The following is an 18928-nucleotide window of genomic DNA, read 5'->3' on the forward strand; positions in this document are numbered from 1 at the left end:
TTTGTGTTTGTTTTTTTTCTTTGTCTATCCATTACATCAGACAATAATACTAGAATTGTAGTTAGTCCTGTTAAGGATTCTATAAAATTTCACAATTTGTTCTCATTATTATTGAGCAAAATATCTTCTGAGTTTTAGATATGAGAATAAAACTGGCAGCTGGGACAGAGGGGATCAGAATCTGAAGTAGTAGTTAGTATCTGGTATTCCTGGAATGACAACTCATGCTGCTGTTCCAAGGCATGGGATGTTTTGGGTTGAAAAATATGGGATGATGAAAATACAGAGATTTGAGAGGGTACAGGAGGAGGAAAGCAAGAATAAAGAGTTCTGGGTGTATTTCCTATGACATAAATACATTCAATTCATGTTTCTAAACAACTTCAGGAATAGATTTATATCTTTTTGGTGCAAAAGCAGCCATGTAAATTTAAGTAGACAAAGAATCGCTGCATTATGGAGCTGCATTTATTGGGAATTCAAAGCATTAATTTTAAGATGAAAATATTAAATCTTATATCCCTGCTATGTGGAAGTGTCAGCTCTGATGTACAATTTTAAGACAAGAGAATATACATATTAAAAACCTGAAATACTTGTTCAGGGATGAGAATTTGATGCAGGTAGGGGGAAAAAACCAGAAAATAAAGTTGTCTTATGCGTGATAGCTCTTTGCTTTTTAGATCTTCAGGTGCAAATGTACTGGTAACAATTGCTTTGGCAGCAAACTGTGATTTATTTCCTACTCCCCTTTTTGCATTAGGCAGTTCATGTTTTCCTCATGTACCTGTAGATTACCCATACATTTTCACGTTTAGATTACCATACATCTACATGAACATGTTTCTGACAGTAATACAGAAAAATATTCATCCTTTGAGAGAAGAGCACAAAGAATTATAAATAACTAGTTAGCCAGCCTGTATCTTCATTGTTAGTCCTTAGAACTTAGTTTAGAGTTAGGTTGTCAGACATCAAAGCCCATCAGACATGACTTCTGAGAACACTGTTGGTAAAGTGTTTCATTGATTATTAGCTATGACTTCTGGTGATTTTCCAACCTTTCCAAATAAAGGGGCAGCCTGAACAGGAGGCTGTTACTCTTTGCTTTTCTCCCTGAAGGTCTTTATTTGTATGAGCCTTCCACACTCAGACGAACTGAGACTAAAACAAGTGATAATGACACTAGTTCCACTCAAAAACTTGGGTTATTCACTGGAATTTAGCAGTTTGTAAAAGCTCCTGAAAGGTTTAAACAACAGCTATTGTTTATTACCCTACACAAAATCACAGATTAAGAAATGCAATGGTAGCTGAAAGTAAGGGTTGTTTCTTCTAAAGCAGGGTCACTTTGCTTACTGGATGTAGTGAATAGCTTTCAGCTCTAATTAGTGTATTAACTTCGCAAATAGGAGACTTCCAAGCTTTAATTTCCTTTAAAAATGGAATGGTTTTGAGCTCCTTTCCGAATATGTTTCTACACGAGCTCTTACCGGTTGCTTCATAGCAATCCATAGCAGGGCTCTATATGGGGTAAATGAAGCAGAAGGCAGGTTGCATTTATCCTACGACAAGATGAAAAGCTGATTACGCAGATGAGTGCAGATGAAGTGGAAACCTCTCAGAGATTAGGTTTTGCTCTCACTGTGCCCTACATTGCAGCCCAGACTGACATAATCGTTTCATGTTGGTTGCTTTCTGTGAACTTGTGTTTCCACACAAATCAGTGTTTGCAAAATGAAGTTAGTAAGAAAGTAATTGTTAATCTTTGTTTCAAAGTACTAGACATCAGAAGAGCGAGACTTACTTTCAGCCAGGGTTTTTTCCATTCCCTAGTCTGCAGATGTGTCTTAATATGCAGACTATGAGCTAGTACACGTATAGGTGACCAGCTGACTGTCAAAAAACATCAGGCAAAAAGTAGGAAAACTCATTTTAATAAGTTTTCAAAAGGAAAGGAAGATGTGAGTGGTCTAAAGTAATAAGAATCTAATAATCTCTAGTGTTTCAAATAGAGGTTGATGTTTTCTGTTTAAGTTCAGTAAGATCATAATTCTTTATGAAAGATCTGCACAATGAAAAAATTAAGAATTTAATAAACTAATTCATGAAGCAGAATGAAATGTGACATTTTCAGGAGGCTACAAGTCACAGTGAGAAAAGGTATTTTGTTGCAATATTTGACTACACGGGCAAGGGTCTTAAACGCCTATGGAAATTACAAGAGAATTTCTTTCTCCTAGTTGTGTCTGTTAGTAGAAATATTTTAACCCTAACTCTGTTACTACTGAATTTTCGCTATTATTTTTACCTAAATCAGTTATTCCAAAAGCCTTTTTCTTCATTCTGAAGAATGGAGAACTTCCAGGGAAGAGCAGCAGGAAGATTACTTATGGAAAAGTGAGATTCAGACCAATGAACTAGGTCCTTGCTCCACCTAAAATTATGTCCCTTGAAATAAGAAGGTATTTCATGAGGTAGTTTAGGACAGCAGCTTGTATTCTGATTTTCCTCTTCTAGCAGTGTTAGGAGTAGAGGAGAGAATTTCTTGTCCTCTACTGTTGCAGTCTGGAGTTACGCCTGAGGGCTGTATTGCAATTACTGTGGCGAGCGGTAGCGACATGATTGGCAGCGATGCTCATCCAGGAGGAGAACAGATTTGACGGATTATGCAACGGCAGTTAACGACGCAGACAAGCCGGCCGCCGCCGTGATGCGTTACTTCCCCAGCCGCCCGCTTTGCCGCCTCTGTTTCTGTCACCGCCAGGGCCGCCAGTCCCGGCCCCAGCGGCGCAGCCCCGCGCGCCACGGACGGACCCGCGGCCGCCGCCGGACCGCGCGCGGAGCCGGCGCGCGCCAGCCGCGCAGCCCGCCCATTGGTCAGTGGCCGGCCGCGCGGCCCGCCCATTGGCCAGCCGGGCCGTCAGTCCCGCCCCGCGGGAGGGAGCGGTGCGGCGCGCGCCCCGCAACGGGAGCGCCCCGGGAGGCGGCGGCGGCCCCGGGGAGGAGGAGGAGGTGGGGGCGGCCGGAATAGCGCGGGGCAGCCCCGCGGCCGCCCGGCATCCCGCGTCCTTCCCGGCACCCCGAACAGCTGCAGGAGCCCCGCCGCCCGGCGCGCTGCCTCTCGCAAGGTAATGTTCTTTCGTTCGCTTGCCCCCCGGTCTGCCCATCTGCTCGGTTCCCCGCAGTGGCTCTGCCGCAATCGAGTGGATTACAAAATAAAACCACTAACTCAGGACTGCAGGGAAGGGATGTGTTTGGTTGTCATTAGCATCTCGTCCTCTCTCTGGCTGCTTATTTTTAAATAGCTCCGGGGGGATCACGAGAGCTGTGATCTCTTAGTTTCTCTTGCGGTCCGAAGAAAGTCCGTAGATTTCCTCCCTCCCCCTTTCCTGACAGCGCTATTAAAATAAATTTATCTGGATTACTTCCCCCCGCCCAAAATGACTCTTAAACTATCCTCGATTTCTTCTAGCCTGGTGTGCGGGATAGGCACAGTGAAGCGGGGAACGCAGATTGTTATAATTCTGTAGCGTTTGATGTGTGCAAATACCTTCGGGCGCTCAGGAGGGCAGATGAGTGGGAAACACGTGACAAATATTTACAGCGCTCAGACAATCTGTTACTCTGGGCTGTGAACCTTATAGGGGTCACCATTGCAGATGAGCCTGATGAACTGTTACTGATGAACTGAGCTAGAATGCATTTGTATGCTGACATCTGCTAATGTCTTTTATGCGTAGGAAGAAGACAGATACTGACGTTCTGGAGAAACCCTTCTCTTGCAGCTTTGCACGGTCTCCTTTCCTCAGCTGCAATATTAAATCACATCATGATACTACAGACAGAGTTGGTCTGGGAGCTGTGTATATTTAGTCCTTCCGGCTGTCCCACAGTCTTCTTGTCTTGTGATACTTGTTTTCTCAAGTGTGTAGCAGGAATCATAGTGAGTTCTTTTCTTGTAGCCTCACAGAAAATCAGCCAATTTTAAAAATTGCTGACAAATTACAGAGGAAGTTATTTTGAATAAGTTCCTGATTTTAGTTAATTTTTACACCCATCCTTTGAATCATTCAGGATGGCTTTAATGATCATTTTACATGTAGAAATATCTTGCAGGCGTTATCATTAAACTAATATGTGCACATTTAAAGATAGTTCTACAAGTATATCAGTAGTATTCCTGTGAAGTTTAGGTAAACCAATTCCATGTAATGCTGTGACACTTTCACCTTTTGGGTAGCTTGGACTGTGCTTGCAGGTGGAATGGGCTTGTTTTGGTAAGTTTCAGCAGAAGCAGTTTAGCAAGGTTGTGTTAAATGGAGAGTGAAAGAAAGAACTGCTTTTTATGTTACTATAAAAAAACTGTCAGCGCATAACATCAACTTAATTTGAAAGACTGTTCTGAAGACAGAAAGTTGGAGTTTGGTGTGAAATCAAACATGTTGTGAGCAATAGAAATAAGTTTTCCATTGAGCTGAACCTATCTCACTGAAAGTCAAGTGGCATGGACATGCATTTTCCTCTGTGGTTTCTTAATGGATGTATGTGTAGGGGGTAGAGCTATATGGGCATGGGTGACTTAATCATGTCGTAAACAAAAGGACAATGTTTCTCTAATATTTTGCATCTTGTGAAGGTAAGATTGAAATAGAGGCATAGCTAAAAGATTATTATCTCTATAGAGATTTTTTTTCACAAGACAGGTTTTTCCGGGAAATTGAAGTTTTTCCTTTCAATTTCTGTTTTCAGATTTTTCTGTCTGTAAAGTGGAAGATGTAGGCAAATATGAAGTGGAAAAATGGGAAATGGCTGGGTTTCAAAATAAATGCCAAGGTAATGAACTCAGCTTTATACTAACATTTGTCAGGATATAAAAAGGTGGTGAAGAAACAGTTCTGCCTGGTATATGAAGAACTATTTGGCAGGGGGTGGACATTGAGGGTGTTGTGGTTTTGATCTTTCATTGGGAGTTTTGGGTTTGGGGTATTTTTTTTTTTTGTTGTCCTTGTTTTATGTTTACCTAGGAAAAGGCCTAGGGCCTTCACACTATCACTTAACAACGTCATCCTTTCTGAGGCTTTGATTCTGCTTTAACTTGCACATATAAAATGTTTGGAAATTGAGCCAAAAGTCAAAGCAGCCTTTGCAATTAAATCCAAATAATACTTTCCAGACAGTAGTCAAGAGTAGAGAAAAAAAAAAAGCAAGAACAATCACAGAGGTCTTGATTAAGGCTCAAGGGTTGAATGGCTTTTTGCTCCTATAGTACTGAATGAGTTTTATTGTTAAAAGCATCCAACTTTTCAATGTGCCTTTATTATGCTGTTTCCAAAAATTAGTTTGCGTCCCTGTCTCCACGCAATCTTCCTGAAATCTAAATCTCTCACCTTTAAATTTTTCTTTAGCTATTTTGGCATAAAATTACTTCCTCTTTTAGCTTGGATCTCATATGACTTAAAAAGATATACAATCTGAATGGATATTCCATTAGGGTTTAGGCATCAGGAGGAATACCAAAATGCAGGAAACTGGCCATCATGGAGTAAACAAATAGATATAACTCAATGGAATCTGAACCTTAACCAAGTGTCAATTGTTTCTAATGTTTCAGCATGTTTTATACATTATTATGTATAAATAATGTATAAATTATTAAATATAATGTATTATACATTATATTTATACATTATTCCTTGATGACAACCCCTGATTTTTTAGTTAATAGTCATGTCACTGCTATAGTTGCTGGTTATGACCATTAATGTTTATTTCCCCATATTTAGAGACAGTAGTGCAAAAACTGCAATAATATTTTAATGACAAATCCCAAGCTCGTTCTTGATTTTTGAAAAAATCTGGTTTAATGTCTAGTGCTCAGAGTAGTTCAAACCTCCTCTGAGACAGTGGAGCCTATAGAGCTTTGATCTGCCTGTAACAAGAAACCCAAGGGAAGGGCTCTTTTTGCCATGATCATTTAGTCTTATGCAATTTCATTGCATCTTTCCTGATTAGTATTTGTCATTTTTCTTTCCTGTAGAGATACAGTATCTATAGCTAAATATACAATATGTATATCTCAGCACTTCTGGCTCAGAAGCTGGAAAGAAAGCACACAAAATGTGATGCATGAGCTCTTATCCAAGTCACTGTCTCCTAGCCAGGCAGGTACTACCATTTCTTTCCATGGATGATTGAACCTCCAGTCATTACTTTGGACCTTCAGCTTGGCTTTAAATCCAGTTTTGTGGGGCTATAGTTGAGAGCTGATTATCTCTGCAAGGCCATACACATTTTGTTGAGTTGGGCCCTTAGAAAACTAAAACAGATGTTTAAATTCTTTATATCCAATTGCTAATGTCCCCCATTTAAAGAGTCATCAAGTCTTATAGATTAATATAAATGTCACTAGTGAAATCTTGATGTAAAATAGGCATTTCTTATATCAAGATTTAAGTTGAGATTTTTCTTACTCATTCTCTTGATGTGGTATTTTAAGCTTATTATATTGAAATACTGTCTTCTTCACGTTTTAATCTTATTGCTTCTTTTCCCAATGAGGGTTGTATTGTTGATAAGTTCGAATTTCTATGAGGGATTTATGTAAGCTGTTTAATCTTAAACTAATTTGGGTTTTATCATTATTTTAAAATATTTTTATTGGTAAAAATACATTTGCTGTTGACAGACTTGCTGAATTTAATAAAAATTCTGTGTTCAATCTTCCATGATAGGGAGCAGACCAAGAAATTTACATTGACATATAAGCAGCTAACCATTATCAAGACTTTTAAAAATGTTAATGATATGCACTTGGGACTGACAAAGCAAACTAAATGTATATCTAAAACCCAGTGCCTACTTCTTTACCAAGCCTTTTGAAAATCTATTATCTCTCCTAGCAATTTGGTTTATAATTTTTGTTTGTTGTGGTCATATTTTGAAACCATTTAGCTTTGTATGACATGCTACTAGCAAAAAGTTGGAATGAGGAAAACAAAGGCAACCATAGTTCTCCGATCTAATACTTTCTGCTTTGAAGTGTTAATATTATCATCCCAAGTCATTACATCCCATTTTATCTCATACAGCCAAGGTATTAAAAACTTGACTTATTGTTAGAATTTTTGAAATAGCCAAACATTCCTTAAGGCTAAAGTAATTTCAAGACCACTAAAATTTTTCAAGGGAGAAAAGTTAAAAATATGATTGAGTTTATTCTCAACCACTGCATAATTTTTTGAAAAATATGCATAATTAAAAATAGGTTTGTAACTTGTCAAATACATTCTTTTAGAAAATTGTTTTTGATTCTTAGAAACTTAATGTGGGACAGTCTTTGACCTTTAACTATAGAAAGATGTATGCAAAACCTGCTGTATTTTGTGAAGGAGTCCTTCTATAGGTATAAAATGTTGTTATGGGAGAGGTTTTAATTGCTGTTATTATTCTTTAAATTCAATTTCTCTCTTGTTTTCACTACGGAAGCATCCTTATGATTTGCACCTCATTTTGTGATTAGTCCAAACTTTTTGCAGCTGTATTTTCTTCTCTTGCTGATGAAATAACTCAACCATTTGCTGCAGTGTAGCCTTTTTTTTTACTTTGCTTTCCCTGAATACTGGGCTTAAAGTTCAGGATATATGGCCAGATAAGTCTCTGAAAGTGATGTTTGGTGAAAGACCACTGATCTAAGAGGCTAAATGCCTCATTTAAATATCACCATGAAACTAACAAGCATGGGCATTCAATAATTGAATAAATAAATATGTTCTTTCTTGGTTTGAGGAAATTAAAGATTCTATTAATACGATACAGAACAAGATGCAGCTCTTGCTGAAGAGTTGGCTACTTGAACAAGCAAGATTAAAGCTTTTGGACAAAGATTAACAAGATGATCCTTTTATTTAGAAAATACTTATTTAATTAATGTTATTTTCCTGTAGCAATATCCTATAGTTGCTGCCAGAAGTGGAAACAAGTTCCTGTGCATCCTGTAAGACTTACCCATTGATCAAGTACTGAGAAAAAGTGTTTTATTGTAAGGGGTATTATCTATCTGGGTTAAAACTGGAAAAAGTCATGTGCGCAGTTTATGACCCAAGTCTGACATGTACAAATATGTTATTGCAAGTTTGTGTCTTTTTGTTCACTGTAAATGTAAATTTTTTTATCTTACTTTTTCTGATAATATATTTTATCAGTATATTTATTTATCAATAATATTTTTGTGCTGGAATATGTAAAAGTTATGTTTTAGGTAATGTGAATAGTTTGTCTGTAGTAGCTTTTCTGGTCTAGTATGGCTTTTTGTTTCTTTCTTTCTTTCTTTGTTGCTTGCAAATCAGCTGACAATTAATAAGTGCAGCTTTTCTTTAAGACATCTGTGACCTGAGGCAAAAGATATTTTCCTCTTGCCTCTAATTACTTTTTACATAACTATATGAGTTCATCTGAATGTTAGCCACTATCCTCTGTACACATATCGAGTAGTTTTCTATTTTAAGTTATAAGACTTCATAAGTGCTCATCTTAGGTCCAAAGGATAGGGGGAAGGTGTTAGGGATGTAGGGATGTTGTAGGGTAGAGTTATTTATCTGAATGAGGTATATATATTGATGTAAAATTAGTAAAGCACAGTATACCATGTGATTGCTGTTGAGGAATAAACCTTGCAATTATTTTAAAATAGACAAAATAATTGTAATATTTATTTAAATCTCCAGATTTGGCAAAATACTTTTTCACAGACTTTTCTGAACTATAAGAGACCCACAACAATCATTGAGTCTAACTCTTAAGTGAATGGCACATACAGGGATGGAACTCACAACTTTGTCATTATTAGCACCATGCTCTAACCAGCTGAGCTAATTACAGGTTTTCTTACCATCAAAGTGTTTGGGGTAATGTTTGTTTGCTTGTTCATAAGGATCTTTTGCATCACTTTGAATTATAAGTTTGGGCTTCTACATATGGTGACAGTATAAGGAATGTTTTTAGTGGTACTTACCTTTCAGTTTGCCTCTTAAGCAGTCAGAAAACTCTGTTGTAGTCAAAAAAATAAACCAACCTAGAAGCAAGATTGACTCATCTGCTCTTTTGGTTCTTTCCATGCCAAATGTCTAAGAGCAAGGTGGAGAGTGTAAAAGCCTGACTGAAGTGCAGAAGAAATTTGTTTGTTTGTTTAAATGCTGTACTTCTTGAAATAGTCTGTTTCAAACAGGCTGTTGCTGTGTTATTTCTTTAAGATAGGTGTACAGATTGCCTTTGCTCATTCTCTGCTTTAATGTCTGCTGGTTTGCTACTTACTGGACTTCCTACATTAAAGGCTTTTCATATTTGTAATATCCATTGCAGACTTTTTTATTAGCAACCTCTTAAACAGTCAGATGGGTGAGTTTGTGATGGAAATCCCATTTGGAAACTAATTCTTGCAAATTAGTCATCTTTGACAAACAGATTTTGGACAATTTTGTGGTATGGTTGACTCCAAAAACAGTTTCATGAGGACATGTTGTGTGACAACTTCTTTTTTTTTTTTAACTTGCTGATGCAGTTGTGCCAGAAAAAGATAGATATTATATTGCTTTGCTAAACAGAGTAGGCTACAGAGGTATGAGAATTTTCATGTCAGACTCCTTTTGGGAACACAGTTTTGAGACTTGTTGGTGCAAATAATACATCTATTATTTTATATTTGACTAGCCAAACATTATATACATTTTTCTTTGAAAAAGGTGAATATCAGTTCTAAACCCCAAAGTACCATCACTGTTTTTATCCATCTTCTGTACACTAAGAAGATAATATGCATGTTTGCAGCTATGTCAAACGAGACAGTGATCTATGAAGTACCAGAAGAAGTATGGGGCACTCTGGCTACTGAGAATGTATTTGCTCCTAGTGGGCATCATCATATTATGCACTCCAGCCAGAAACTTTTAAACCTGATTTTAATTAACTTCATATGCCTCATGTAAATTATCTTTTGGTTAAATTGTGGTTTTTGGTTTCAAGAAGTTTTGAAGAAATTTGAAGATTTCCTCATCTTTGGATCACAAGGATGATGTATTCAGAGATCTGGGTTTCAGATTTATGTACTCTGTCCTCGATTTCCTGGTTCACGGTGTTGGATTAGATTGAACAGAATGACACAGCCAAAGATTGTATTTATGGTTAGATATTAGTTTTGGTGTACAAAGGTCTGCACTGTGGATTGACTTAATGACTTTCCACCCTATGTTTTGGGTTATTTCTGTTTCATCTGAATTTGTTGGCAGGACTCTAATATGCTTTAATACTTCCCTTGTGCCGTTGGATGAGATCTGAAATTTAATAAAGCAGCTTCCTGTCTGGCATAGACTCTGTTTTATATTCCTTAATGCTCTCTTTGCTGGTGTAATTCAGTACTTGTGAAGTTGTGAAGAGCAGTATTTTAAACTACTATTGCTAACAATAAGCAGTATCGTTCAAACTATTATACAAATAATTAAATACTCTAAATTTGGTTGGTATTTTTATGTGTGGTGTTTGGTTTGGGGTTTTTTTTGTTGGTTTTGCCACAATCCAATAAACACAATGTAGACTTAGAGTTAGAAAGTTCTTTATGGAATATTTTTATTTATGTTAAAGCTGCTGGAAGGAGCTGTAATAGTTTGTCTTCATTAAGATATTATAAGCTTTCTCTTTCTAATGACAATATCTTTAAGTCTAATAAAAATTTGAAAGAACCTCAGAGAAACTTGAGATTTTAGGCAAGAGAAGAAAATGATGGTGTTTATCTCTATTTGTCTCTATCAGAGTTGTGCTCAGTAAACAAATATTATGGTAATCTCATTTCATTGTCTTCAAGCTTGTGATGTTAAGCCTTGGTCTGTTCACATTTTTACTACCTTTACGATGCTTTTGCTGATATGATGTGTTAATTAGCTATATAGCTCAGAACGTGTGTCATAGTGTGCTCAGAAACTGGTTGTCACCTAGTAACAATCAGGAATTAGGGAGAGCTGGGAAAGTAAGGCATTTCAATTCTGGCTTACTTAAGTATCAAAGAAAGGAGGAAGGCCATCTGTCATGCTGAGAAGGGAATTATGTGTCCTGCTAGAGAAAAGGAGCTGTTGGAATGGGGTTCTGGGTTTTTAGGAGCACGTTTTGAACAGCATAATGAATGGATGTGTTGGCATTAGACTTTGAAGACCACTGTGATATTTTTTGTCATTGTTAAACTGAAAGAAAATCCATCAGCAGAGCAGGTTTGCTTTTCAGCAGCCTATTTAACAACTTCCAGTTTTTTCCAGTTGTTAGCTTTTTCTACATAGGTGTTTTTCCCTTGAAACAGTATTCCTCACAGCCTGAATCCCACAGCTCTGCTACTATGCATTGGAAAGCTGCATAGAGAAAGTTAGCAATGATGCTGAAGGTTGCTTTCATCGCTCCATGTTGTATGTTCTGTAGTTAGAATTTTAAGTTTTCTTGGAATAATGGGATTTCTACTTAACTTGTATGCTTTGCCTGAATGTGACTTTATTTTACAATATTTCATTCCCTATAGTAAGGTTTGCAATAGATACAATTTTATAAACAGATTGCAAAGTGAACAGAAAAGTTGAGGATGAGTGTTGTAATAACATTTGAAAGTCCTTTACCAGTTTCTTTCCTTGACAGAATTCTCCTGATAGTTTCTTAAAATGCCTCTGTTTATAGACCAGGGAGTTCATTTCTATCTTTGTTTTCTGATGGAAGATTATAAAAAAGGTAGAATAAGATTCTGAAGGCAAGGAAGTTAAAATGTTTTCTTGGTCATAAATATATCTGCTAGAAGAAATCAGCTTCAAAATACCAGTAAACAGTGCTGTGCATTGTATCAAATAATGTTTTAAATCCATGGAAGTTTTGGTACAGAATATGACATTGGCCTAATAATAACAAAGTGCCCTTTCTGTTATTGCTCTTGTTACTATTACTGTTTTTTTCCCAATAACTGACTTTTAATACTTAATTTCAAAGCCTGTGTTAATTTTTTCCTTACAAGGAGTTATGCTCTACTCACGATTCTACATTTTAATGTGTCAATGTGTGTATGCCCATTGTTTTATTTGGTGTAACTAAGAAGATAACTAATAGCATGTAGCCTTTATACTAGGTTCAAACTGGCATAAGTTTGTTGCTCAAAGATAATAACCGTTTACAAAAAAAAAAAAGAAAGCTTGGTAAATTTGTATATTTCTACCTAAAAAAGAGCTTTTAAATTTAATCGTTTTTGCAATATGATTCAAAGAGAGCTGTAGGTCATGTTTCAGTAATGTAACGATTCAGAACTCCGATTAGATTGGAGGAGCTGCTTGGTTTTTGGGAGGGGCATAGCAAATCTGTGCAGCCAAGACAAGGGCTAGCTAATTCTCTTATTTACACATATCATCTTTTGTCACAGAAAGAACCCCAACCCAAACCTGTGCATGTTACCAAAAATAATGTGCTCTACAGAATAGGGATGACTTGAACCTGGTGATATCATAGATGTCATTTGAGGATAGTAAATTTGATCATAATGTCTGGGTCTCTAGCTACTGAGTCAGTCTTCAAGAAAAGTAGTGACTAAATATTTTGCAGATTTCCTACCACTTTCTATACTTGAACAGTTTTCTGAATTATGCCACTCAACTGTTAACTCCTAGTGAGCACAATTAAGGAGCTCATACAGCTCTAATGGAGCTGTATGAGCTCTCATTGTTCTTACCTGTTACTAATATAAGTAAGTTACTAATATAAGTTCTTACCTGTTACTAATATAAGACAGATATCTCCTCAGTCTTTAAGGATTTTGTGTACATTTAAAGAATTTCCCTGGCACGAAGAATGATACTACTCAAAGTAAATGGAAAGTCTGAAACTGTTTAGAGAACATTATAAACAGATGCAATTAAATTACTACAATAAATGACTGCTTATTGAGAAGATATTTTGGGTAGATGGTGCTTGATTCTTACAGTTGGTCTTCACTAATTACTTATAATAATTTATGGACATCATTATAAAATTATATCTAAGTCTGCATAATAAAATCTGATACAAAACTTGTAAATTTTTGGACCTCAGCAAAGCTTTCAATACTGTGTCTCAAAATACAATATCCTTCTGGAAAAAATGTCCAGCACACAGCAGAACCTATTTTTTTTTTTTTGTTATTCCAATTTTTCTTGATGTCTTGGCAGTTCCACAAAATAGTACAAGAAGAAAATATTCAAACTTTTTTATTGTCTAAATGTTTTCTTTATAAATAAAGCAGCGAGACTTAATTACATTGTGATGGTCTTATGCTGGTTCTTGTGCTGAGTAAAAACGCAACAAGCATGCTTGAATGGTTCTTTTTAGTAAATGTTCAACAGCAAGTTAACTTTTAACAGAGAGAAGGCAAGAGATTCCACCATTGAAAAGTAAGGTCTCTTTGAAATGGATGTTTTAGTGACCATCTTGTTACCTGATGGAAGAGCATTGACTGAGAACCCTGGAGACAGGGGAGTGATGTATGAGAGATATAAAAAGATTATGACTCCAACTGTGAGTGTTAGCAATGTCATTGTTTTTGTGTCATATTTTCAAGGTAAAAGATTTGTATCAGAAAATACTGAGAGAAGATTGTGCTTCTACTGGCTTGTTATTTGTCATATTAAATTTGCCATAATCAAGTTTGACAGGCTTCTCTTTATTTTTTCCAGCAGACAATATTATTGTTGAAGATTAGTCAGATGCCTTCTGTCCATTCCCTGCCTCACATGCTATGTCATCCAAGCTTTGGAACACTTAGAACATAATTTAAATGAATGACTAATTTGGCAAGCATAATGGAAGGCACACATACCATCCTCCTGTTGCACAAACCCATTACAGAGCTTTGTTACATCAGCTTCTATCATCCAAAGGGGGAGGTCACAGGATTTACTTACATGGGCTCTGGAACTCTGGATAGAACGGGTGAGAGTTTCTGTGGCTGCTATCAAGTGAGGGAGAGGTTAGACATGGCCCTGAGAGAACGCCCATATAAAGACTGTGGAGTTATTATTTTCAAGCAAACTACCACAAAAGACCTTCTCAATGAAATGTACAAACTGACTGCTGAAAAGGAAAACCTGCTATCCAGTGCTTTGAGTTCTGATCATATTCCGGACCTTAAGGCAGGACATCAGGAGGAAAGGCGACAGGATGTTTCCGGAGTCCCAAAACTTAAAGGTGGTAATTACTCCATTCTTACACGTCAGCAGGAGTTACTACTGGATTCTACAAAGAGAGACAATTTGAATCACAAAAAAATGAGGAAATACAGAAGGAAAGAGAGCTCTGAGGAGATCAGACATCGCAAAGAGGGAAAAAAATTACATGAACATCTCTTTTTACTGAGTACACAAGACATGCAACGGAAAAATAAGATGGTCTCCACAAGACTTTCTACCAGGAATTATCCCAGCTCCTTTTCTCCTTCCAGCTGGCTAACAGTAAAAGGTAAGGACAATTTACCAGTAGACAATAGAATACAACCAGAGAGGTGGATAGAAGAGAGATATTTTCTTAAGAGTAACAAAGCTGTGAAATTGGATGCTGACTTACCAAGTTCTAGCTCAAAAGACATCAATGATGTTGTTGCAGTGGATAATGGAGAATGCATTCCTGAAGTTACCAAGGTACAACAGAGGACCACTTTGGTGAATTCATCTCACTACAGTCTGTCTAACAAACTTGAGATATTAAGTAAATCTGCAGCTGCTGAAGTCTTGAAAAGTAGCAAGTATGCTGAGCCAGTATGCAAGGAGAAACCAGGAATCACAATTCTTGCTGAAGTCCAGGATTTTGACACTTGTATTAAAAAAGTTACCAACCCCCCTGCAGAGTCTTTGCCTGACTCTCACAGAGATAACAAAACCATTTCTCCTGTTCTCACAAGAGCACATAACGAGGTTATATCAAGAAGTGATGTGTACTCTGTAGATGAAGCTACTGGAGACTCTAATAACAGTGTGCTGCAGGAAAAGGAGGAAGACGGCTCTGGTTTGCAGTACAAAGCAGAGAGAGTGCACATTACTGATGAGTCATGCAACCTTGTGGGAGCAGTTAATAAAGCTCTTCTGAAAGTTATCCGGAGCGACAGTTTAGATGAAGCTGCGGAATGGAAGAGACTGCAACAAATTACAAGAGTAGACAAAAACCTGCCAGGCTCACCATATGAGAAAAGGACCACGGTATCCCGGGGAAACAGCAAGCATTTATTTTTGAACTTGCCTGTAAATGAAAGTCCTGATATTCCTCAGACGAGTAATAATCTTAAACTGGAAGAGAAAAGGCTGCATTCACCCCCATTAGCAGCAGTGAGTAATGTTTTTAGTAATTCATATCCGCTATCTAATACACAAAAACAAATGTCACCTATTCCTTCTCCGTTATCTCCGAGACTGCCCAGCCCGCAGCTGCACCACCGGATCCTCCCGCTGCCAACGCAGAGCACCGAGGACAAACCCATGCTCAGTGACTATGGCCATGGAAGGCACGGGGCTATAAACTTCTCTTTCAGTGATTTGGAGCCACCGTTTTATCGGAAGTTTTCTGATCCTGGAGAATTGGGATCTGCCAGCAGACAGCGGGGCCTACATCAGAATGCAACTGCTGGACATTTTGAAAAGTGTGCTGTGCAAGAAAAATTAACTACTCGGACACAGCAGAGTTTCTGTCCAGGTCAGTCCTATTTCACATATTTTTAAACTAATAGAATCAACCAAGCATGAAAGTCTTGGAGGGTTTTCTGGGTTTGTTTGCTTTGGGTTTCTTTAATACTAGCTAGTAATAATAAATACTGTGTTACTTAAAAAACTATTTTTTACTACTTACAGACTGGGTTACAGCTATAAAATGTTTCAAGATAGATTTTTTTGACAGCTTATTTTCGGTCTTGTTACTGAATGACCTCTTAGCCAAAGTTAAGGGAAAATCTTTCTGTATGAAATGAAAAAAGCTCACATGCTTATTTTACTGCTTTTCCTGTGCTGTGTTCTAGTCTTTCAAAGTGTTATGGTAACATTTATTCTCCAATATGTTCTTTTTGCTTGTTTGGCTGAACTGATAGAATATTTTCTGAATATTTTCTACAGTGCCAAAAGTATAGGACTGGTGCTTTGACCATTTAGCTACAAGGTTGGTGTAAATTCTGTAAGAAAAGGCTTGTTTTTAAAATGATTGCATGCAGGAGTCCTGTTACAATGTATTTGAGTGCATGGGTTTATTTATAAAGATATACTGTGTAAAAATGCATAATTATTTTTGTTAGCTAGATCATCAGCATCTATACTCTTCATTTTTAACTTAAGGAGAGGGAAGGCTGTAGGACCTAATTCTGCAGTGATTTAGGTGTGGCTCAGACTGGTCCCTCTGTCTTACAGGGGGGCTGGCAAAGTGACACAAAAGGGGGATTCCAAAATGGGAGGTGTGTAGGGATGTGAAACCATTACCTTAGCCAGAGGGTGTTTAGTACTGCCTATGAGGTTTGCATTTATGCCTGATACTTCTAGAAGTTGTGCTAGTTCCACTCAAGACTAAATCAAATTTAAGGTGTTGTTTGGTGAGTTGACAAGGCTGAAAAGGTGGGTGCTACGCTCTTCTTTCATTCCTTTCTTGTTCTTGTTGTGCTGTGCTGTCCTACCCCTCTCATTACATCTTGTACTCATTGTACCTTTTGGTGAGCTGCTTTAGCTGACAAAACCAGCGATTTCACCCCTTTAAAGAATAAAGTAGCACAGAAAATCTTTTTCTGTCTGTTTTACATTAGGTTTTTTTAACTTATTGTATCATTTAGAATTGTTGGATGTGGAACTGTACCTATTATGCTGTACTCTTGTACTGTCTTTGGCTGGGATAGGGTTAATTTTCAATACAGCAGGTTGTATGGAGCAGTGTTTTAGATTTGTGATGAAAACAGCCTCAATAACACAGGGATGTTCTAGCTTGTGCTGAGCAGTGTTTGCACAGCATCAATCCCTTCTCTGTTTCTCACTCTGCATCCCCCCAGTGAATAGACCAGGGGCTGCACAATGGGCTGGGAGGGGACACAAGCAGACAGATGACCCAGACTAACTAAAGAGAAATTCCCTGCCACATAACGTCATACTCAGGAATAAAAGTGCAAAGAGGGGGCTTCAGAGGGGTTAGCCATCTTTTGCCTGGGACCTGGCAGGGCTTCAGTCTACCCATGGGAGGCGGTGAGTGATTGCTGTAGCATCACTTGTTTCATTTTTTTCTTCCCTCTTTTTCTACTTATCTTTCACTTATTAAACAAAATTTTTGTTTGTTATCTTGACTCCGAGTTGTTGGGGTTTTTCCATGCCTCTTCCCCCATGCCACATGGGGAAAGGGAGGAGGAAGGGAATGAGTGTGTGTGGTGCTTATTTTCCTACTGGGCTTAACCCACAATGGTTTTACAAGAAACAAAACAACACACATACATACTAATGGCATCTGTTGGCTGAAAATCCTGGCTATTAAGCAGAAACATCTTTGTGAAGAGAAGAAAAGCAAACAAGCCCAATTTTAGTTCTTGTTTACATTTACCTGGCAACATTAATACAGACAGAAAATATCACAAGGTTCTTTTTTTGTTATTGTTTTGTTTTGTGGGATTTTTTTTTCAAGTATGATTGCATGCTAGTGTTATTACTGGTATGTCAGAAAAATCTCTGACTTTAAGGAAAAATTCCCTATTTTTCTGGCATATATAATGCCGTAGATTGTCTCTGGATCTGGGATAATGACTTCCATTTCCATCTGAGCCAGGGGTGGAATCGTTCATCTTGACAGAGCATTTGGGTGGAATACCACTCTTCTGTGAATATACATGAATTATAACTAACTGACTGTAGTTCAGTGAGACAAATTATGTGCCTCCAATTTTACTTAATGTAAATGATATTAAGATTTACAGTTATAAGCCTGCACTCCTTTAATTCTTATCAGATTGATTCTTATCAAATTCCTCCCATGTGTGAAGAGGAGAGTTCAAGACTATTTTTCAGATTTGTCTCCAGTGGGGTGTTACTGTGAAATGTTTTCTTTCAATTCCAGTCAGTTATTAAATTGTGTACGTATCTACAATGACTCTAAGAATTATGGATAATTTTGGTCAACTTTTTATCAGTCGGGTTGGTTGAAAGATTTGCTTCATGGCAAAAATAATGGCCTTTTGTATATCTTTTCAAAGTTCCATTGCTGTCATAGTATGCACTACTTCTTCCTGAAAAGCTTTTGGAAGCTGTTGTTACCCATGTAACTTTGTATTTGGAAAATTTCATTAATTAGTTAGGTATTCTAATTTATTAGTTTAAATTAGAAGTTGGACTCATCATACAGCTCTACACATAATTTTAATTCTCTTTTCTTGTCATCTGTGAAGAATCATGATTCTTCAGACTTTATCAATAATTGGCAAATATTCCTTTAGTCAAAACTGAAGCACCTAATGCACAGTGCCTGACTTCTGTACTTCCATTTTTTCTCAAATTCAGTTTCTTTATAGATATATAGATACATATATGGCACATGTATAATAGTTTCAATGCACAAAGTTTTATTAGTAGTTAATTTGAAAGTACTGTTTACTGGATCTTCTTGTTGAAGTGCAACTATTGGCCATGGGAATAGGCCACAGCTTTCTTCTTAGTAAGTTAATAGTTAACTGGGAATAATTTATAGTTCAACAATAATTACTTGGCAATTTTCTCTGTAGGTGGGACTGGGAATCAAAATTCTTGTATTTGCATGCAATATTTCTATTTGAATTATCAAAATTCTAAGAAAAAGCTTTAGAATAACTTAGTGCTTTCAAGTGATAAATTGCTCAGTTACAAGCAGCAAAACCAGAAGTACAAGCACTAAAATTTATCATAGAATGACA

The 18928-nt window shown here is 37.2% G+C and overlaps 1 protein-coding gene across 4 annotated transcripts in view; it reads left to right on the top strand.

The window, feature by feature from the left end:
• The first annotated feature begins 3020 nt into the window (after positions 1 to 3020).
• Positions 3021 to 18928, top strand: part of FMN1 (formin 1) — a 172260-nt gene continuing 156352 nt past the window's right edge. For 3 of the 4 annotated variants that reach the window (XM_058025796.1, XM_058025799.1, XM_058025798.1), the window contains exons 1-2: positions 3021 to 3131; positions 13722 to 15723. In XM_058025796.1, coding sequence (XP_057881779.1) covers positions 13824 to 15723 — 1900 coding nt within the window. In that variant the 5' untranslated portion in view covers positions 3021 to 3131; positions 13722 to 13823. Of the gene's footprint in view, positions 3132 to 13718; positions 15724 to 18928 lie in introns of all 4 variants that reach the window. The other variant, XM_058025797.1, reaches the window with a different exon arrangement.

This window comes from Melospiza georgiana, chromosome 6, assembly GCF_028018845.1.
Source record: "Melospiza georgiana isolate bMelGeo1 chromosome 6, bMelGeo1.pri, whole genome shotgun sequence".
NCBI lineage: Eukaryota > Metazoa > Chordata > Aves > Passeriformes > Passerellidae > Melospiza > Melospiza georgiana.